Source organism: Hyla sarda, chromosome 4 (genome assembly GCF_029499605.1).
Source record: "Hyla sarda isolate aHylSar1 chromosome 4, aHylSar1.hap1, whole genome shotgun sequence".
NCBI lineage: Eukaryota > Metazoa > Chordata > Amphibia > Anura > Hylidae > Hyla > Hyla sarda.
This window is the reverse complement of record NC_079192.1, coordinates 54,594,715-54,617,868: the sequence shown is the minus strand read 5'-3', so window position 1 is coordinate 54,617,868 and position 23,154 is coordinate 54,594,715. Positions and strand designations below refer to the sequence as shown.

General features: G+C 46.7%; 1 protein-coding gene across 7 annotated transcripts in view; it reads right to left on the bottom strand.

Moving 5' to 3' along the window:
• ANK1 (ankyrin 1) overlaps window positions 1–23,154 on the bottom strand; it is a 353,544-nt gene that overhangs the window by 159,435 nt on the left and 170,955 nt on the right. For all 7 annotated transcript variants that reach the window (XM_056570987.1, XM_056570992.1, XM_056570991.1 and 4 more), the window contains one exon: window positions 14,644–14,745. In XM_056570987.1, coding sequence (XP_056426962.1) covers window positions 14,644–14,745 — 102 coding nt within the window. The remainder of the gene's footprint in view (window positions 1–14,643; window positions 14,746–23,154) is intronic.

Here is a 23,154-nt window from a genome sequence, read left to right as displayed (position 1 = left end):
AGTAATTGTGTGTGTTTGTATGGTGGCTTTTGTGTGTACAGTAATTGTGTGTGTTTATATGGGGGCTTTTGTGTGTACAGTAATTGTATGTGTTTATATGGTGGCTTTTGTGTGTACAGTAATTGTGTGTTTAGATGGTGGCTTTTGTGTGTACAGTAATTGTGTGTGTCTATATGGTGGCTTTTGTGTGTACAGTAATTGTATGTGTTTATATGGTGGCTTTTGTGTGTACAGTAATTGTATGTGTTTATATGGTGGCTTTTGTGTATACAGTAATTCTATGTGTTTATATGGGGGCTGTTGTGTGTACAGTAATTGTGTGTGTTTGTATGGTGGCTTTTGTGTGTACAGTAATTGTGTGTGTTTATATGGTGGCTTTTGTGTGTACAATAATTGTGTGTGTTTATATGGTGGCTTTTGTGTGTACAGTAATTGTGTGTGTCTATATGGTGGCTTTTGTGTGTACAATAATTGTGTGTGTTTATATGGTGGCTTTTGTGTGTACAGTAATTGTGTGTGTTTATATGGGGGCTGTTGTGTGTACAGTAATTGTGTGTGTCTATATGGTTGCTTTTGTGTGTACAGTAATTGTGTGTGTTTATATGGGGGCTGTTGTGTGTACAGTAATTGTGTGTGTCTATATGGTTGCTTTTGTGTGTACAGTAATTGTGTGTGTTTATATGGTGGCTTTTGTGTGTACAGTAATTGTGTGTGTCTATATGGTGGCTTTTGTGTGTACAGTAATTGTGTGTGTCTATATAGTGGCTTTTGTGTGTACAGTAATTGTGTGTGTCTATATGGTGGCTTTTGTGTGTACAGTAATTGTGCGTGTCTATATGGTGGCTTTTGCGTGTACAGTAATTGTGTGTGTCTATATGGTGGCTTTTGTGTGTACAGTAATTGTACCTGTGTTTTCCTGTGTACAATGCTTGTGTGTGTATGTGAACATCCACTGGTGACTCCATGCATCCATTAGGGTTGGGTTACATGAGAAATTGTATCATAATGAAAATTGCAATATCAATATATTCTACATCTGAGAAAATACAGACAAAAACAAATAGTTAAAAAATAAATGTTCTTTGGAAAGTCATGTCCTTAATCATTTTCATGAATTGACAGATCATAGGGCAAGAATAGCGGGAACCCAAATATCACGTGTGGAGCAGCTAGTATAGGATCTCAGTAATAGCACAGGTATATACAATTAAAGATTCCATTGTCCGTCGTTTAACACCTCTTCACACTAAATGATTTTCAATGGAGTAAAGTGGAATTAGCATTTCAATGGGAAATATCATTATGTTCATTACCGGCCTAGAAGCAGCGCGCTCAGGCTGTACATGTCATACAGTTCTTTGTAGTAACATCAATACATGACTATGTTTATAACTATTAAACGTGTCAAAAGGTTGAGTTATGCTATGGGGCGTTATGATATCTGAGTAACCCTTGCATGATTTTTTTTTTAAAGGGGTACTCCGCTGCCCCAGCGTTCAAAACATTTTGTTCCGAATGCTTGGAGCAGGTGGCGGGGGTAGTGACATCACGGCCACACCCCTCATTACATCACGCCACGCCCCCTCAACACATTGAGGGGGCGTGGCATGACGTCACAAGGGGGTGTGACCGTGATGTCACGACCCCCATCGCCCGCACCCAGCATTCAAAACGAATGCGGGTACTGCACAGAGATTGCGGGGATCGTAGCTGCGGCCCCCTGTGATTAAAGGGTTCATAGCCCCGCCCCCTCATGATGTCAGGCCCCACCCCTCAATGCAAGTCTATGGGAGGGGGCGTGACAGCTGTCACGCCCCCTCCCATAGACTTGCATTGAGGGGGTGGGGTGTGACACCATGAGGGGGCGGGGCTATGACGTCACGAGCTCCCGGCACCGACTCCAGCGTTCGGAACAGTTTGTTCCAAACACTGAGGAGCGGAGTACCCCTTTAAACATCTATTCCCCTATGCTGGATAGGAGATAACATTTCTAGGGGCAGAGTACCCCTTTAATGCCAAGTGCAGTCGGTCTCTGGGACTTAGTAGAACAGGAATATTGTTTTCCTCCTTTAAAGGGGTACTCCGGCGCTAAGACATCTTATCCCCTATCCAAAGGATAGGGGATAAGATGCCTGATCGCGGGGGTCCCGCCGCTGGGGACCCCCGTGATCTTGCACGCAACATCCCGTTATAATCAGTCCCCGGAGCGTGTTCGCTCAGGGTCTGATTACTGGCGATCACGGGGGCTGGAGCATTGTGATGTCACGGCCCCGCCCCCGTGTGATGTCACGCTCCACCCCCTCAATGCAAGCCTATGGGAGGGGGCTGTCACGCCCCCTCCCATAGGCTTGCATTGAGGGGGTGGAGCGATCTGTCACGCCCCCTCCCATAGGCTTGCATTGAGGGGGCAGAGCGTGACATCACACATGGGCGGGGCTGCGACGTCACAATGCTCCGGCCCCCCCGTGATCGCCAGTAATCAGACCCGAAGCAAACACGCTTCGGGGACTGATTATAATGGGGTGCTGCGTGCAAGATCACAGGGGTCCCCAGTGGCAGGACCCACGCGATCAGGCATCTTATCCCCTATACTTTGGATAGGGGATAAGAGGTCTTAGCGCCAGAGTACCCCTTTAAGGAAGAAAAATGTTTTATATGGAATAGTTGTTTGGTGTAGCTATTACTGCTACATACTTGCTATGGTGCCTCCTGCTGTTCCTTTTGATTTGCACTTAGAATATCCACCTAACGTGGCCAGCGCTGGTGGTCCCACATGCTCAGTAGCTCAGTCTGAAAACCTGGATCTTCTTGTAAATGGGCAGCGGAGCGATTCTGGCCATTGTGTAGGCCAGCCAGTAAGAATTGGAGCACTAGCATAGTAAACAGTACTTAGATGTTCTCAGAACTGTATACAAAGAACACCACGGGACACTATAGCAAGTATGTAACAGCAATATCTAGCCATGGGGGAATTTCATGTGATACAAATAGAAATTTGAAGCATTGGACAACACTTAGGGTACGTTCCCACACGGCGTATTTTGCTGCGTATTTGCTGCGTATTTGGTGCTGCGTATTTTCCTACCCATTGACTTCAACAGAGAAAATAAAATACGCAGCAGCAAATACGCAGCAAATATGCCGTGTGGGAATGTACCCTTAAAGTCAATTGTCCCTGTCTCACAACTTGGGACCCTTCCTCCATTAGCCAGGACTTAGAGTCCCTACAAGGACTTGGTAAAGTGCATCCATGCATTATACATACTTATGTACAAAACCAGAAATTGTTCAGAAAATTGTGAGCACAATAGAAAGCTTTTTTTTTTTTTTTTACAAAAATCATAGAGCAGGCACAAAGAAAAGAGCAGGCTGGAAAAGTAAATAGTGTAAATTGTGGATAAGGAACTCAGAAGACGATATCGGGGCTGTTAGACAAGACATGTCCGACTTCACAATGTTGGTTGACAAAGAAGGTCAGAAGGCACGGTGAGGTCGGGCAGAATACACGGCCTGTGGGACAGGTCTGACCACATATCTCCCCCTCAGGATCACAGGACATATGAGGCTGGACCTTTCCCACATGCCCGATATTCTCCAGAAGACCTAAAGGTGCCGGCTGAACCGTAGTGATGGTGTCCTGAAGCGGGGACTAGTGAAAGAAAATCAGATTTTGTGGTAGTGCACACTGTCCTATATCTGACAAACAATACTAGCTGGCCTAGATCTGAGCTAGAAGATCCCAGTCTGCCAACAGACCTTAAACGGTCCCTGTAATTAAAACTAATTTTTGCTATTGCGCTCCTTATGGTAAATAAAAAAGACTTCTAATATACTTTGTTTAAAAAAAATGAAGTTTTCTATGTTTTATTTGTGCTTAAAAAAGCTCAAGAGCATATTTTCCCCCATCTTATACACAGATTTTGGACCGAAGCCCAAATACAGGAAGTGCAGCCTGGAGTGCTGAGGGGGGTGTGTCCAACCAACAGCATATGGCAGTTAAGTGTGAGATGAGCTATGATTGGATGACACTGGACACACCCCCCTCAGCATTCCAGGCTGCACTTTCTGTGTTTGGACTTCGGTCCAAAATCTGTGTATAAGATGGGGGGAAATGTGCTCTTGAGCTTTTTTATGCACAAATAAAACATAGAAAACTTTTTTTTTTTAAACAAAGTATATTAGAAATATGTTTTATTTACCATAAGGAGTGCAATAGCCAAAATTTGTTTTAATGAGAGTGACCATTTAGAGGGGTGCTCCGGTGGAAAACAATTTATTTTAAATCAAGTGGTGCCAGAAAGTTTAACAGATTTGTAAATTATCATGCATCATGCATCTGATGAAAGGTCACATGACCTGAAATGCGTCATGCTGAACATTTTTTCCCATTGTTACTGTTCTTGAGACAAATCCATGTCGATGCTTTTAACTTGGACGAAATAAAGGTGAAGTTACTTTTACAGCTGGCTTCTGCATTTGTTGTCACAGTTTTTTGCCATGTGGTGGACTGGGTGAGCTGACTATTCCTGGATTTGTAAATTACTTCTATTAAAAAAAAATCTTAATCCTTCCAGTACTTATCAGTTGCTGTTTACGACAGAAAAAGTTATTTTCTTTTTGAATTTCTTTTCAGCCTGTCCACAGCACCTCTGTCCATGTCAGGAACTGTCCAGAGTACCAGCATATTCCCATAGCAAACCTATCCTGCTCTGGACAGTTCCTGACATGGACAGAGGTGTCAGCAGAGAGCACATCCTGTGAAACACAGCTGTTCAGTGTGAGAAGTGTGCGGGTGTGTCCCTGTTTGAGCTCTCCAGGACTTCCAAGAGAACTACAGAGGCAGGTGTTCTAACTGCTTTTCCCAGGAGGGTGGCAGACTCCTGGGGAGAGCCTCCCCTGCATGGAGCCCCGGAAATCTCGAGCCTCCACTCCCCGTTCTTCCAGGCTGGCGGGGGGTGGAGAGAAAACTGCAACAGCCATTGTTCCGGCCGGAGGAAGAAAATCTGGCAGAGTCTGCAGCAATGCAGGCTCTGCTTCCACGGCGACGGGTGCCAACCAGAGATCTGGAGGAAGCAAGGCGAGGAGGAAAAAAGTGGAGATGTGGGCAGAGAGAGGGCCCAAGGAGTCGAGCGATACATACTGCTCCCGCATGGCCGCACGCTTTGCAGAATATGACCAGTGCGGTAAGGAGCTGAGGATGGCCAGGGAGGATCTACGTGTGGCTCAGAATCTGGTGAGCACGGGGTCCAAAAAGAACAGGCCAGAGCTAAGAAAGAGGATCACAGCGCTGAAAAGCGAGATTGTGAAGCTGGAGGAGAGGAGAGACGAGATCCTGGAGGGAAGCGGTCTTTTCCAGGAAAAGCTGATTAATGAAGACCGGTTTGCCGCCACGAAATCCCCAGGTAAGGTGGAGGTGGATGATGGGGAGAGTAGTGGCGGTGAAGAAAGTGAGGATGGTGGTGATGAGGAAAAGGATGAGAATGTGGAGGAAGACGCTGTGCCTGTGGCTGCTCCCTGTGACACCCAGGCCACCCAGGACAGCTATATTGAACCGGCCCAGGTGGCTCTTCCTTCAAGTGAGAGCGAGGAGGATGATGTGGAGAGTGAGGCTGGGGGATTGCTAAGGGCGATAGTCATGCAGGAGTCCCCAGCCCACCTCCAGCATTTCACCTTTGGTGATGATCTCTGTGATGATGTGGCAGTGAAGAGGAAAAAGCAAAAGACACAAGAATCAGTGAAGTACGTGTTTGTTCCTTTCCAGCAGTCTGGGCCAGCTGCAAAGCTGGTTCAGGCTGCTGGGCCCCCCAGACTGCCAGACTCCGTTTCTGTGGTGGAACGGAGCCAGCATGGGGGGTACAGCATGGCGTCAGTAAAAGCTGCAGACGCAATAGATGTGAAGCCCACCCATCCTGCCGGTAGGGAGGGGCAGGATGGGCTCATGGTGGGCAGCGCGAGTTATGCCCCTGTGTGCTCGGGGGGCGGTTCCCCGAGTACTGTGGGCATTGCCGGCACTGCGGGGCACTCCCCTGTGAGGGGGGGGAGTGTCCGGGCGCCGGGATTATCCACAGAGCCTGTAAAGTTGGGTGAAGCAGGTGCTGGCGCTGTGGGAGGAGCTGGGGTGCGCCCGGTGGGGCAGCCCCAGAATCAAGATATGATATCAGCCATGAAGGAGAAACCATCGGCGTCGACCCCAGCAGCGGCTAAGCCAGCACAAAGGACTTTACTAAAGCCAGCCATACTACAAGTCCCAGCCAGCCCAGAATTTGTTAATCAGGACAAGAATGTAGGATGTGATATTGATGGGTGTAGTAGTGTTGTGGGTGAGAGGAGTGTATGTGGGAGTGTCAGTGGATTGAATGTTGATGGGAGTGGTAGTAGTATGGCTGGAAATAAAGAGGTTGAGAGTTGTGGTGTGAATGGTGTTGTAAGTGGTTCTGGCTCTGGGTCTGGTCCGGCTGCCCCCCCGGCAGTGACTGCTCCTAGGAGCTATGCTAATGTCGCTGCCGGGGGTTCAGGGGGGTCCCCGTCTCCGTCCGACCCTGGGGGCCATTTGCAACAGCGCCTCCTGGAGGCTCTACGCAGGGGCGACAGGTCGATCCAGGTAGAGGGAAGGGGTGAGGTCGACCTGTCTTTCTGGATAGAGAGGCACGGTTTGGGGGCTTTCCGAGAGCGGAATGGGGAGGTGGTCTGGTCCCTCCCGACAACCGGGCAGGACAATAACCGTAGGAATGTGGTCCGTCTGATTTGGAGGGGCAAGGATGCGTGCCCACCTCGCGCTAAAGTGGTTGAGCTCCTCCTTCAGATGGAATTCAGGGCGAGTGACATCTTTGCCCTGATTCACCCCTACGGATCGTCTGAGTTTGACGTCAGTTTCGTTCGGCCAGAGGGTCTCGAACTCTTCTGGTCGAATTACGAAGTGGCAAAAAACGAGCCCGGCTGGCGGGATTTCGGCGTAAAGGCGATTTCCCGTCAGAATGCTGTCAAGAAGGTGACTGTTTTGACCCGTAACGAGTCACTTTCTTGTTATGACATCATGACCTGGCTCGGACGGTATGGGGATGTGACGGACATGCCCAAGAAAAACTTGGATGAGCACGGGATCTGGTCCGGGGCCTGGACGTTTTCCGTCAAACTCAAGTGTTCAGGGAGTACGGTTGCCCACATTCCGTCAGCCGCCTTCCTTGGACGTGATAGGATCCAGATCTTCTACCAGGGGCAGCCTAAGGTCTGTCACAGGTGTGGCAGCCCCACCCACTTTAGCGCAGCCTGTACTGTACAGGTCTGCGCTTTGTGTGGTGGGGTGGGACATCTGGCCGCATCCTGTAGGCAGATCCGGTGCCACCTGTGTGGTGTCCTTGGGCACCCATTTAGCCGTTGTCCTAGCGCCTTCGCCCGTGCAGCGGCCGCTCCGGCTGAGGAGAGCTGTGAAGTTGCCTCGGCCGGGGAGGGTATGGGCAGGGATGGGGGTGCAACAGGGCTCGTGAGGAGGAAAAAGGGCCCCGCCAAACTAAGGCGGGAGGAAAATCGTAGAAGGAGTAGGGAGCTGGAGAGTGCCCAGGTGACGGGGGTAGCTCCGGCCTCTGCTCCTGAAGCTGGCCCTGTAACCGCTGAAGCCCTGGAGGAGGATGTGCTGGATGGGGAGATCAGGAGGCTTCACAGAAAGGAAGGCAATATGGCCGACCCTTCCGATTCCTCCCACTATGAAAGTGTGGATGAGGAGAGTCGGGAGAGGCCTAAAAAGAAAGACAAGGGCAAAAGGAAAGGGAGAAAGAAGAGGTCAGAGCCCTCTGTTCCTTGTACTACGGGCCAGGTTCAAAATGGAAGCCTGACTGCCCCCCCTCTGGTTGACCTGTCAAACCGGTACCTCGTCCTCGATACCATCTCCTCCCCCTCCTTGGCTGGGGAGGGTGAGGGCGAGGTGCCTAGGGAGAAAGAGCCTCTGGGAGGAACTGGGCCCTGTCCTATTGAGGCACCTTCCTCAGAGGGCAGGGCTAGACCGGGGCCGGACGGAGACGGGGATAATATGGATCTATCTGAATCGAAAAAAAGATCCAAGAGTGGTCCTGCCCTCTCGTCTTCTTCGGGGGATGAGGGGGCAAAAAAGAAGGGAAAACAAAAGTAAAGGGTGTGGCCGTCTAATTTAATCACCCTGTATGGCGGCACTCACCCCATTGACGCTGGCATCTATTAATTGTGCCAGCATAAAGTCGGATACGGCTAGATTCGCAGCCTTTGATTTTCTCGGCCGCGTTGAAGCCGACATTTTCTTTTTACAGGAGACCAGGTTGTCAGATCTAGCCTCTCTGGTAAAAGCCAGAAGAGAGTGGAGGCGTGGTCCCTCCCACTGGTCTCTTGCGGCTGAGCCGTATAGTGGGGTGGCGGTCCTTTTTACCGCTCCTGTTGAATGCCGACGGGTTATTGAATTAGAAATGGGGAGGTGCCTGATCTTAGATGTCTTCATGAAGGGACAAGAGCTCCGGCTCATTAACATCTACGCCCCGCAAAGTAAGCGGGGCCGTAAAGATCTCTTTATGAGGATTAAGCCCTTTCTTTTTACGAGTCGGCAGGTGATCTTTGGAGGGGACTTCAATAATGTCACGAGGTCCCAAGATAGGAGAGGCTCCAATAGTCCGCTGACTTGCGATAGTGTGGCGCTGATTAGCATAGCTAGAGAAGCTCGCCTAGAGGATGCCCACATCCGGAGCCCCTCGGGCCACGCGGGTTTCACCTATCATCAAGGTAGTCGCAGGTCTAGGATAGATAGGTTTTATTTAAAGGAGGAAGCCGTCTCTTCTGCAGTGTCCGTGGTTGAGGTGGAGTTCTCCGATCACTGTATGATTTTGTTTTCCCTGAATGTTTCAGAAACCCCCCGGATGGGAAAAGGTTATTGGAAGCTGAATTCGTCCCTCCTGGAGGAAGCGGAGATAAGACAGTCCTTTGAGGATTTTCTTCAGAGTCAGGTACCTTTACTGCGCCTATGTAGTAGTAAGTCAGAGTGGTGGGAGATATTCAAGAAGAGGGTTGCGGGGTTCTTCCGCCAGCTCTCAAGCCTCAGGTCCCTGAACAGGTATCGTCTGTATCATGGTCTGAGGAGGAAACTCGAGCTTCTTGTCTCGACTGGTGGTAGCCAAGAGGATATCTCCAGAGTGAAGTCCTTGCTGATGAGGTGTCAGTACGATAGGCACGCATCTTTGGTTTTTGAGAGGGATTTCGGGAAGTACCGCTCGCCCGACCCTAACAGAAACTGTAAGATGTCAGTGAGTAGTAAAGTCATTTCAGGACTGATTGATAGTACAGGATCTCTGAATCGGTCCAGATCAGGGATCTTGGAGATCGTCAGATCCTTCTACTCTCACCTCTTGGGAAGGAAGGATCTGGATTGGGATGTGATGTCGGGTTTCCTGGCTGAAACCATTCCTGAGCCAGGGGTAGACCCCTCTCTTGGTGTTTTGGCAGAAGAGATCAGGGAAGAGGAAGTGAGACTGGCGATCGAGGGGCTTGCCCCCAAGAAGTCGCCAGGTCCGGATGGCTTAACATCTGAGTGGTACGGGACCTTTAAGGAGTCTTTAGCTCCCCTCTTGACTGAGGTATTCAATGAGTGTCTCTCCTCGGGCACTCTGCCGAAGTCAATGAGGAGGTCAGCCCTGATTCTTCTCTCAAAGGGTAAAGATCCCAGCCGTATTGAGAATTGGAGACCCATAGCTCTTCTCAATACGGACAGGAAGCTTCTGGCCAAGATACTGTTTAATCGGCTGGTGAAGTTTGCACCCCGGCTCCTTTCGGAGGCCCAGCACTGCACTGTTCCAGGCCGAAGCACCTTAAGTGCTGTCCTTAGTGTCAGGGAGGCAGTGGAGCGGAGTAGTGCGGGTTTCTGGAAGGGGTACTTGCTGTCCTTGGATCAGGCCAAAGCATTTGATCGGGTGAACCACGAGTACCTCTGGTCCGTCCTCCTGAGATATGGCTTACCGAGTACTTTTGTTAATTGGCTTAAGATCTTGTATGCAGGGGCAGAGAGTTTCCCACTGGTGAACGGGTGGTCTGGCCACTCTTTTGGAGTGGGGTCTGGAGTCCGTCAGGGTTGTCCTTTGAGCCCGCTGTTATATGTGTTCGCGATCGATCCCTTCCTTAGGAGGGTGAGTTGCGGACCGTTGGCGGGAGTCGGGATGAGTTTGGCGGAGCCGGGGGCCATCCAGGGGGTAGTGGCGTATGCCGACGATGTCACTATTTTCGTCTCCTCGAGAGAGGGGGTTGATGTGGTGATGTCGGAGGTGGAACGCTACTCGGAGGCATCCGGGTCTAAGATCAACCGGGATAAGTGTGAGAGTCTCTGGCTGGGAGGGGGGGATCCCACGTTTGATCTCCCGGACACCCTTCCAGGGCCCCAACAATCAGCAAAAGTCTTAGGCATCACATTTGGCCAGGATGATTATCCCACCAAAAACTGGGATGGTAAGCTCCAGGATGCCACTCAGAAGGTGGACCAGTGGAAGGGTTGGTCTTTGACCCTCAGGGAAAGGGTACACCTGATCAAATCGTACCTGCTCCCCTTGTTTATCTATCTGGGCAGCGTATGTATCTTGCCAGAGGCTTACTACACTAGGATCTACAGCCTGTTTTTTCAACTGTTATGGGGGAACAGGATGAACCTAGTCAAGAGGGAGGTTACGTACCGCACGAGGAGACTAGGGGGTTTATCTATGGTAAACCCTGTGGTGTTCTTAACAAACACCTTTTTAAAAGCTAACATCTCAAACCTCTGGTCAGAGAGGGCTCCTCCGTGGGTACTCTCCTGCAGGGAATGGTTTCGGCCTTTCTTCCAGGAATGGGAGACAGGAGGGCAAGTGAAGGACCTCCGTACGCCCCATGGATATCTTCCGGCTTACGCTACCCCGACTCTGAAGGCGATACGTCGGTGGGGTCTGGGAGTGTGGGAGATCAGGACCCAGTCAAGGCAGTTCCTTGACAAACGGGTTCTGTTGACCCACTTCCAGAAGCCTCTGGCGCTCAGGGACTGCCCAGGTCGGGATCTGAGGGTGGGGTTGTACCTTTTAAACATGAAAAGGATCCCCCAGAAGTTTTGGGACTTGGCCTGGCGCTGCTTTCAGGGGAAGCTATATGTAAGGGACAACCTGAAGTGCAGGAACTCTGATGACCGGGGATGTCCCCGAGAAGAGTGTGGGGACACGCTGGAAAGCATGGACCACTTCCTGCTTCATTGTCCCTTTAATATAGGGGTTTACAACCGGGTGGGCGCTTCCATCGGCTGGAGTCAACTTGCCGGCCTTACCTATCCGGAGTGGGCTTATGGGGCATTCAGGACACTGGGTGGCCGAGACCGGGGCACTTTATTCTTAGTTAGTTTAGTGGTTAGGTACTACACGTGGAATGCACAGTGTTTAGTGTCGACCCAGCAGAAAATCCTCTCCGAGGTGGAGGTCTGTAGGAATATCACCGGTGACCTCGGGAAGATCAGGTCTTTGGAGTATGGCAGTCTTGGTACCAGTAGGGCTTCTCTCCTGTGGAGAGGGTTTTCTTTTGATGTGCCCTAGGTACTAGATCTTTTGGGTAGAGTACCTTTATTTTGGATAGGGGAAGTGTGATAGGGATAGAGATAGGGTGAGAGTAGGGTTAGCTTTAATGGAGGGATAGAATTAGGGAGAATTGTAGGGGGAGTTAGGGAAAAGAGTTAAAAATTATTTTGGTGTATCAAGTCTGCCATCCTTCTTTCTGGTGGTGGGCTAATGCATGTGCACGCTAGCTTTTTTGTTTTGTTTTAAGCTGATATGGCATGAAGGGCTTACAGGCGACCAAACTTGGGCCTAAAGTGGGTTGTGGTTCAGTGTCTGTTAGTTAGTATGTATAAGTTTGTGTATAAGGTGGTTGGGTGGAGTGCTAGGTGGGGAGGGTGTATTTGTGGGTGGTGGTGTGTTTTCGTGTTTTTGGGGGACCTGACATGGGTCAGTTAAGGACAGAACTTTGTAAACTGTAGAGGAACGGTATGGACTCTGACCCATGTGCAGGAGGGGTGGTGTGGGTGAGGGCACAGTTCTAGTGTAGGGATTTCCTGTTTTTTTTTTTGGAGGTTTCGGTAAATAGGGTGCATATATTTATGTTTATATACTATATTTTATTAATTTCTATTAGTGATTTTGTATCTATTTGGTTTTGTATCTACATTGTTTTATATTGTCTCATATTATAGTTATGGCAGTCGGACCAGTTGTTGTGTTATGTGTTTTTGTTTATTTATTTATATTTTTAATTTTTATATTTTTAATTTATTTATTTTCCCCTTTTGTTTTGTTTCCCGAGTATGGATGGTTTTGAGTCACAGCCGGGTAGTGCTAATTTTATGTTTATGTTTAAGCCAAGTTGTGCTGTTTATTTTTATTAATTTATTTTTATAATTATTATTATAATTATTATTATTTTTTTTTTTACCCCCCCCGAGTATGGATGGTTTGAGTTACAGCCAAGTAGTGCTAATTTTATGTTTAAGCCAAGTTGTGCTGTTTTTATGTTCATTTTTGGTATGTGTGTCAGTGTGTTTTTGTTTGTTTGTTTTCTTTTTGCTTTGTAAAGCGGGGCTGGCCGGTTAGGCAGGGTTTTGTTTTTGATGTATATTGTAGCTGGTTAAGCTTGTTTTTTGTTGTATTGGATAAGTTTTGTATTTTTATAATAAAAAGAGTGTCAGCAGAGAGCACTGTGGTCAGACAGAAAAGAAATTCAAAAAGAAAATAACTTTTTCTGTAGTAAACTGCAGCTAATAAGTATTGGAAGGATTAAGATTTTTTAATAGAAGTAATTTACAAATCTGTTTAACTTTCTGGCACCAGTAGATTTAAATTAAATTGTTTTCCACCGGAGTACAGCTTTAAAGCTGGGACCAGTAGACCTGAAAATTAATGAGTTTTCTCTTGTAGGATTTGGCAGTCTACCTTCTCATAGGTTCAGGTTCACAGGGTAAATGCAAAAAATTAGCATGACAGGCACCCCACATACACCTGTCACTGATACCTATGGTAGACCACCTAACATCACAATAGATCCTTTCCTGCAAAAGTCTGGGCACTTCTGGTCTAGATCTTTGAAGGAAAGTGTTTTACATTTCGAAGTTTCAGGCGCCTCTGGGTTCGATTTTCATTGGCCTTTAATTTGCTATATTTCCATTTGGAAACTTCTTGCCACAAATATTGGATTTTGCTGCTTATGGTTTTTGACTTTCATAGTAAATAAGGCCTAACAAGCAAAAAAAAAAAAAAAAGGACATGATGCAGCATGATATGGTTTTGGTCCGTTGGCGCAGTAACACTGATCTCTGGTTTTAGGGTAGTTTCACAGATCTACTTGTGAGCCGTCAGATACGATAAATATTACCGTATATACTCGAGTATAAGCCGACCCAAATATAAGCTGAGGCCCCTAATTTCACCCCAAAAACCCAGGAAAAGTTATTGACTCGACTATAAGCCTAGGGTGGGAAATACATCATCCCCCCCCCCCCATGTCATCATCCAGACCCCCGTCATTAACACCCCCCCCCCTCATCATCACCGCCTGTCAATCCCTTCATCAGTGGCCTTCAACCTGCGGACCTCCAGATATTGCAAAACTACAACTCCCAGCATGCCCGAACAGCCATCGGCTGTCCGGCATGCTGGGAGTTGTAGTTTTGAAACATCTAGAGGTCCGCAGGTTGAAGACCACTGCAGCCTTCGTCATCATCCAGACCCCCCTTTAGTTTTCTACTCACCTCCCCTCGGTGGGAAGGAAGGGTGAGCTGATCCGGGCCATCTATGCTGCAGGGACCGTCTGGTGGGGAGGGTTAGTCGTTCCAGGCTGTCCATCTTCACCGGGAGGCCCTCTTCTCCACTCCGGGCCGTCCCCGGAATAGTGACGGTGCCTTGACGATGACGCACAGGGATGTTACGCATGAATGTGCCTGTGCGTCGTCGTCAAGGCAACGTCACTAGTCTGGGGCAGGCCCGAAGCACGGAGAATAGGGCCCCCCGATGAAAATAGACAGCCCGCAACGACTAACCCTCCCCACCAGACGGTCCCTGCAGCATAGATGGCTCGGACCAGCTCACCCTAACTTCCCGCCAAGGGGAGGTGAGTACAAAACAAAAGGGGGGGGGGAGGCTGGATGATGATGAAGGCTGCAGTGTTCTTCAACCTGTGGATCCTCCAGAGGTTTCAAAACTACAACTCCCAGCATGCCCGGACAGCCGATGGCTGTCCGGGCATGCTGGGAGTTGTAGTTTTGCAACATCTGGAGGTCCGCAGGTTGAAGACCACTGATGAAGGGATTGACAGGTGGAGAGTTCACTCGAGTATAAGCCGAGGGGGGGGGGGGGGGGGGTGTTTTCAGCACGAAAAATCATGCTGAAAAACTCGGCTTATACTCGAGTATATACGGTAGGTGGACTGGTCAGAAAGCTGCAGATGTTATGAGGTTGGACTGAATGTACACCTGTAGAAGCTAGCCAAAAAAAAGGGCAACACCATATTCCCAAATATAGGGAATGTACAGAGTGTGCACTGTAAACATTCTGGAGACCATCTATATAAAAAAGATCTGGGGAAAGATGGATATGTTTTTTCTAAATGCCTACTATATATTATGGTCAGTGTGCACCTTACCTGGTTGCACGTATTTATGTCCACTCCATTCCTAAGATGTTCCAGCGCTTTATCCAGGTTTCCAGCCCTGGCAGCTCGCAGGAAGCTGGTCGCTGCATCAGCCTAAGAGAGTCAAGAGATTATATTAGCATCATCATTTATTTACTTTCCCTTCTAATGCAATTTCTCTATCTCACAAAACTAAGGCCGACAAGACTACAAGGCTACAGTCCTGACCCACCGTGATGTCCATTCAATGAAATGTCACCACGTGAGAGAAATACTTTAGCACCGATTGGTATGGTTGCTCTCATGCATAAAAAAAGACAAAAAATAATGTAAAGAAACTTATAGTTACTAGAAATGAGCGAACTTACAGTAAATTCGATTCGTCACGAACTTCTCGGCTCGGCAGTTGATGACTTATCCTGCATAAATTAGTTCAGCTTTCAGGTGTTCCGGTGGGCTGGAAAAGGTGGATACAGTCCTAGGAAAGAGTCTCCTAGGACTGCATCCACCTTTTCCAGCCCACCGGAGCACCTGAAAGCTGAACTAATTTATGCAGGATAAGTCATCAACTGCCGAGCCGAGAAGTTCGTGACGAATCGAATTTACAGTAAGTTCGCTCATTTCTAATAGTTACTTGATTAATAATCATATACAGCTCCTATCCTATGGAGAGCTATGTTTTTTCATGTTTCTACATAAGCCGATTCTCTGACAAGACAGGACCTCCAGAGGAAGAGACATTGGGGGAGATTTATCAAAACCTGTCCAGAGGTAAAGTTGCTGAGTTGCCCATAGCAACCAATCAGATCGCTTCTTTCACTTTTCACAGGCCTTTAGAAAAATGAAGGGTTCTGATTGGTTGCTATGGGCAACTCAGCAACTTTACTTCTGGACAGGTTTTGATAAATCTCCCCCATTATTCTTCGTAATCAGTATACACTCCGGCCAAGACATGAGGACCCAAAATTTCCAGATTTGGTACATAGAAGTGAGTTTTGTTTAAACTGGACCACCCATTTAAAATGGAGAGTCTAAAACAACCAGTGTCCATTAAAAGAATAATTTTTTTGCCCAATATATAGTAGTCCATTCCATGAGAGTGTGTATAGTAGGTAAGGCTCTGTTCACATTATACATGAGCACATGTGGTGTCCCGGTACCAGTAGCTGTCCCGTGGCTTTGGACTGTCTCGGACAGCCTGGCAGAGCAGGGTGTTGGGACCACTAGAGTCCTGTTGTTACATTGATTATGTGTATTATAATGTCAGAGAATATATTTTTCTTAAACTAATTCTGTTCTATGAATATATGTTTTATATGTTATTGTACCTTTAAAGGGGTACTCCCGTGGAAACCTTTTTTTTTTTTAATCAACTGGTGCCAGAAAGTTAAACAGATTTGTAAATTACTTCTATTAAAAAATCTTAATCCTTCCAGTACTCTTTAGGGGCTGTATACTATAGAGGAAATGTTTTTCTTTTTGGATTTCTCTTATGTCACGACCACAGTGCTCTCTGCTGACCTCTGCTGTCCATTTTAAGAACTGTCCAAAGCAGCATATGTTTGCTATGGGGATTTTTTCTCCTGCACTGGACAGTTCCTAAAATGGACAGCAGAGGCACTGTGGTCGTGACATAAGAGAAATCCAAAAAGAAAAACATTTCCTCTGTAGTATACAGCCCCTAAAAAGTACTGGAAGGATTACGTTTTTTTAACAGAAGTAATGTACAAATCTGTTTAACTTTCTGTCACCAGTTGATCTTAAAAAAAAAAAATAGGTTTCCACGGGAGTACCCCTTTAAGAGTAAAACTCATGAGACCTTGCAGTGAACCCCATGTGACCCTGCCTGCCAATGAGAACCCCAAAAGTCTCCACTACATAGTGAGGTGCAGGGGAGGAGTTAGTCAGTCTAGTTCCAACAAGGCTCCTGAGCAACAGCTTAACTCAGGTGTGCTGTGTGTTGTGTGCTCTGAGGAGAGGCCTAGCTCAAATCTCATCTCTCAACTGGCTCAACTGGTCATTCTGCCAGGATTACTCAGCAGAACAGTCTTCAGTCCCTTGACAGGACCTTAGCAACCAGGACTCAATCTTCTGTCTAACAAGTCAGTATTAATCTGTTTGGTGAAAGCACCACAAGTCTCAGCAAAGCAACAGGGCTCCCAAGGGGTTACGCTGTACTCTCACCTAAAGCCAGCTGTACGTGTAATACCATCTGCACCCAGCTCAGTAAAGACGGTTATACGTAACCTGATGTTGGTGTGTTCATTTACTCACCATGTCTGGCCCAGGAGAAGCTGTCTCCAACCTCAGACCGTGTATAGGATAAGGTTGCCCTGGCGTCACGAAGTGATCAGGTATTTCCACCAACACCACCACGTGTCACCACAGCTAAAACTTGGCGTCACGAACAGGATAATCCCTCATCATGCGCCGACGCAACACACACAGTTTTGTTCATTTATAGTTGTAAAACTTTAGTCACGGCCAACAAAAACAGCCTGTAAGATTCTTGGTTTCTTGTAGAAAGTGTCTGGGTAGATACCAGCAGAGGGCATAATGTTTCTACAAACCTATCCCCAACCACAACCACCACAGTACCTCAAACCAAGACTGATAGGATTTCCTCGGCCCCCATTTCTGGGAAGAAGCCCAAGTAACACAACACAGATTTGTTAGATTATTCACTAGTCATTTGGACATCCCACTATAAAGATGAAGTTGTCCTCTAACTCTAAAGATGCTTTACAGCATGCCCCTGGATTTGATGTAACATTATGGTTGCTACAATGCAGCGCTACAATTTTTCCAGACCAGCAAATACATCACCATTCGAGTCTCGAAGGAGAGGAAGGAAAAGCTGGTCACAGCCTAAGGCAGTGTTTCCCAACCAGGGTGCCTCCAGCTGTTGCAAAACTACAAATCCCAGCATGCCCGGTCAGCCTTCGGCTGTCCGGGCATGCTGGGAGTTGTAGTTTTGCAACAGCTGGAGACACCCTGGTTGGGAAACACTGGCTTAAGGGGACAGTGCTCAGCTAAGCATTTCTGTCCCTCTGTGACTAGTGGTACCCAGTCCTAATAATTCAACCCGTATGACATGTCCGAAGATTTTTCAAGTGTTAGGCTGCATTCACACTTCGTTTTTACATTACAAGTGCCGGATTTGGCTGGGGGAGGGGCAAACCGGGCTCTCCCGTACCCCGTTGACTCCGGTCGGCTCATTTTTGACCCGCATGCGGTTTCCTGACCGGACCTAAAACCGTAGTATACTACGGTTTTAGGTCCGGTCACAAAACCGGATACTGGTCAAAAATGAGCAGATCGGAGTCAACGGGGTACGGGAGAGCCCGGTTTGCCCCTCCCCCAGCCGGATCCAGCACCCGTAATGTAAAAACAAAGTGTGAATGCAGCCTTAGTAAGCTTTTGAAAACTGAAAACTGGAAATGGCATATCATGTGATATAGCAAACATATAAAATGCTATGAATATATTTACTGTTGAATCTTTAAAAGGTCACTGTCATATCAAACAAATTCCCGTTTACCAATAATAACTCCTTACTCCAGAAAACCTCTAAAGTCTTGGCCACTAGGTCTTACTTCTGCCCAGTCTGCTGTTCGCTGCCTGTTGTTTGGCTCAGTCAGTCTCTAGTAACAAAGAGACCAGAACGGAACTCGGGAAGTGGGGCCGGACTTAGCTAGTGCTATGTGCAGGAGTGAGCCTGGACTATGTCTTGCAATCTGAATCTGTCAGACTCTTCCAGAGGATCCACACTGTACCTGAAAGGTAAATCAAGGCTTCCCTTTTATCTCTGTGTTTAGCGTAACTCCTTCCTTGCTGTGCTGCTGCTGTTTTTTTTATTTCTCCTCACAGAGCATATTGCAAACCAGAGCACCAGTAATCCCTTCTCCCTTCACATGCATCTATAGTAGTGTACTGTTAATCATCCCCCAGCACAGTGCCAGCCTTTTCAGTCCACAGGCACTTTGTAATGGTATAGCAGGAAAGAGTAATTCTGTACTGTGCTAGGATATATATATATATATATATATATATATATGTATATGTATTTTTTTTTTTATATATAAGCAATGTCTTGAGAACAAAATCACCAAAAATACATTTACATCATCAGTTTGACTTTCCGGCCACTTTCAGCCTATTTTTGGCCACCTGGGTTGGGTAAGCTAAAAGAAACAAAACCGGGTAAGCTACACAATTTGAATAACTCCCATTGACTTTAATAGAAGTTGGGCAAACAATGTAACCCCATGAACTACGCTGTTTATGTAACTCCATAAATCATAAACACAACAGTGTAGCTTGCAAAAGTACACCATTTTATAGTCAGTGGGAGTTACGCAAATTGCTATCTGCTTTCCTGACCACTCCCGACAGCCGCAAACAGGCTGAAGGTGGCTAAAAAGTCTAATTGATGAGATGGGGCATTATGTTCAGAACGCTGGGTTCGGGTGGGCGTGATGTCGTGCCAGACCCCTTTTATTCATGTCTATGGACGGGCTCATGACAGCTGTCATGTTCCCTTCCATAAAAATGAATGAAGATGGCATGGTGTGATGTCACGAGGGAGGGGGGCGTGGCGTGACATCATGACTACCGCAATCTAGCACCACGGAATCTAAAGTCCAAGCTTAAAGGGGTACTCACCTGGAAACATTTTTTTTTTTTAAATCAACTGGTGCCAGAAAGTTAAACAGATTTGTAAATGACTTCTATTAAAAAAGCTTAATCCTTCCAGTACTTATCAGCTGCTGTTATGATCCACAGGAAGTTCTTTTCTTTTTGAATTTCCTTTCTGTCTGACCACAGTGCTCTCTGTTGACACCTCTGTTCATGTCAGGAACTGTCCAAAGCAGTATAGGTTTTCTATGGGGATTTGCTCCTACTCTGGACAGTTCCTAAAATGAACAGAGGTTGTCAGCAGAGAGCACTGTGGTCAGGCAGAAAGGAAATTCAAAAAGAAAAGAACTTCCTGTGGATCATAACAGCAGCTGAGAAGTACTGGAAGAATTAAACTTTTTTTTTTAATAGAAGTAATTTACAAATCTGTTTAACTTTTCTGGTACCAGTTTCTTAAAAAAAACAAAAAAAACAAAAGGAGTACCCCTTTAAGTCAGAGTTTGGTGGCCCATGGCAATCGGAGTAATCCTGCCCTATTTTTATGAAGGATGGCCGTAGAAAAATAACCCATATTGGCAAAATATTCTTGCCCCATCGTAACTATTTTTAGTCTGGAACTCTTGATTACTTGGGACCAACATATCCTTCTCTCTCTTGGGTCAAAGCTTTGACAGTACCCATCTGCTTTAGCACTACTATTCTAAGACTTTGCTCTTGGACCTCGATTCTTTCTATCTATACATAGACTATCAGACACTATCTTTATATTTATGATTTGTACTATTTTGCCGGATAGTTACCACTGAGTGGGGTGGATGAGGCCAGTACCCTACTCATCATATTGATTTATCTATACATAGATTCAGATTCTAGGGATACCTAAAGTGTCCCTTTAATTATACAAGACTTTTGAGCTGTTGTAGGAACATTTCCAAAGTTTTTCAGACCCCTAGCAATTCTTAGATATATGCAGGGCCAGCGCACTTCACTCCCTGGCTGGCCAGAGACGGCCTCAGCCTCTTGCAACTGGATGAAGATTACGACCAGTAGAGGAGTGAAGTGCGCTATTTCCTTGCTTGCAGATATTTAGAATCGGTGGTGGTCTACATATTCTGAGAACCCAACCGATCAACATGTCAAGAATTTAGTATAGGAACACATTAAAGGGGTACTCCGCTGCTCAGCATTTGGAACAAACTGTTCCAAACGCTGGAGCCGGCCATCGGGTGCTCGTGACGTCATAGCCCCGCCAAACGCTGATCAGCGGAGTACCCCTTTAAATGTATTACATGGGTTCTAATGTCTTAAGTGACAAGACCGCCTTGCAGCGATTGCATCTCCCACATCTTCAACCTGTGCCAGACTTGTTTCCTCCTCAATCTAGCCTCCAATCTGACCCAAGGTGCACTCAATGAAATGACATTTCCATTATCTTACGGTTTACCGCACGGTTCCTTGTAGTTGAACCTTATAGTGAGATCTAATCGTGGCATGCTGCTTTTTTCTTCTTATCTTGCATCAAACCTTGTCTTAAGGTGGCCATACACCTTTCAATAGCTGTCAGCAATATGTGAACTCCCCATACACCACATGCATGCTCATCTCAGCTGCTGCCAAAAACCTTCTAGAGAACAAGAGATTGGAAATGTCGATTTCAACAGGCTTGATCTTTTTTCCCTATAACATATGTTGAACAATCATCAGCCAAATATTTGATAGACATTACATGGTTGGTCAAAATTGGTGGGTTTGACCTACCTGAGTCTAATGTGTATGGTTATCTTTACACAGGATAAATACTATTATTGAAAATGTCCAAGCACACCAATGGATGGAGAAGATCTGAGATGTATTCTGTATGAAGCTGGCAGGACCCGCCTAGAGCTGTAATCTCCAGGGAAGCTCTGCAGGCAATCCATATCCACTATAAATGGTCCTCACTGGATGGCCCTAACCAGCAGCACTCCCACAGCACTTATGCCAGTGCAGAACAGTCTGCAGAACTTGCTGTATTCATTCCCTGTCTGCTCCTCTGCCTATTCAGTACAAGGCAACATGGTATAATCGCATCTCATTATTCCCTAAAATTCCAAATAAAGATATATATATATGTGTATATGACAGGAAGATAGTAATGTAGCTATGGGGCTGGTCAGAGGTGAGGAAATCATTTAGGAGGCGGCGCTTTAGTTCAGAGGAAAGATCCATCTAAGCCTCCTGAGATAGCAGAGTATGAGGAGTTTCTTGATCACCGGCAGTGAAAGGAGCAGCTTCCCGCCCTCCCACCTCTTTTGTTTTTCTCTTGTGTATTCCTGATTTACCTTTAAAAAAAATATATTTATAGGGAAATTCATTTTATGGAGAATATTCCCGTTGTGTGTTTAAAAAAATAAATAAAAAAATAAAAATAAAAAAGAGAAATTTTAATGAAGGTGGAATTGTGGTGTTATTTAGATGGTTTGGGCCCTTGGTTGAGAATTCAGCTTTGGTGGTGCTGTGTGATGCATCTGGTACTGGTGTTCTGCTTTTAACATTGTTCTCTTTCAGTCCCAGCGTGGCGGAGGAGAAGTGGGGATGAGAATTTCCTGGAGGGTAGAGTGTGATGCCCATCGAGGAGGGCGGCCGGCAGACCACTTACCTCCGAGAGGGTCTAAACAGAAGTTGGAACTAAATGGTTTATTTAACTGGTTCATCCAATAAACGCTGTGGCCGACCCCCAGTTGTCCAGCAAAGTTTAATGGTTGTCAGTATGTTTATTATTAACAAGTGATACAAAAGAAATAGCGGAGACACCTACGGTCAGTCCCAGCAAGCTGCGAGGTCCCTTGTATTACTGGTCACCTCTCTGGGATCCTGGTCTAGCTGTAAAGACTGTTACCATCTGTCTACCTCAGTAAAGCTACCATTAAAGGGGTACTCCGGTGGTCAATGTGTTTTTCCGTTTTTGACTTACCCTGTTTGTTTTATTTCATTTCTATTCTTGTTGTTTAGGCGACTCAATTTCCATCGTTTGTTGTCTTTTTATCCCCCACTTTGATTTCCTATCTTTGCTTCTATTTCCTGTTTCTTGCTGTGCTGAAAACTACAAATCCCAGCATGCCACATGCCTTGCTGGATTGGGGCGGCTCCTTTTGTTTTGTTTTGTTTGTTCCGCCCTTTACCCATCCTACTATTTTCCCAGGTCGGCCCCCTTATAAACAGCACACTAATATAATCAGCCTTGGTTGGGATACACTGGCATACACACACAAAAGGGACTACAACTCCCAGCATGTGTCATTCAGGAGTCTTCAGTCTGTGGTATAACACCAGCATGCTGCCTCTGTAGTCTCCTGGGGGTTGTAGTTCACCACACCTCTATAGGGCATACACCAGTGTTTCCCAACCAGGGTGCCTCCAGGTGTTGCAAAACTACAACTCCCAGACAGCCAAAAGCTGTCCGGGCATGCTGGGAGTTGTAGTTTTGATACAGCTGAAGACACCCTGGTTGGGAAACAACGAACTTTGTTTGTAATATACTAAATAGGCTGGGCCAGTGTTTCCCAATCAGTGTGCCTCCAGCTGTGGCAAGACTACAACTCCCAGCATGCCCAAAGGCTGGGAGTTGTAGTTTTACAACAGCTGGAGGCACACTGGTTTGGAAACACTGGTGTAACATGATGTGTATGCTGAATAGGCTAGGACAGTGTTTCCCAAGCAGTGTGCCTCCAGCTGTTGCAAAATTAAAACTTCCAGCATGCCCAAAGTCTGTCCAGGCATGCTGAGAGTTGTAGTTTTGCACCAGCTGGAGGCACACTGGTTTGTAAACACTAGCATGCACACACATAACAGGGACTACAACTTCCAGCATGTGTAATTCAGGAGTCCCCCCCCCCCCCCCCTTCA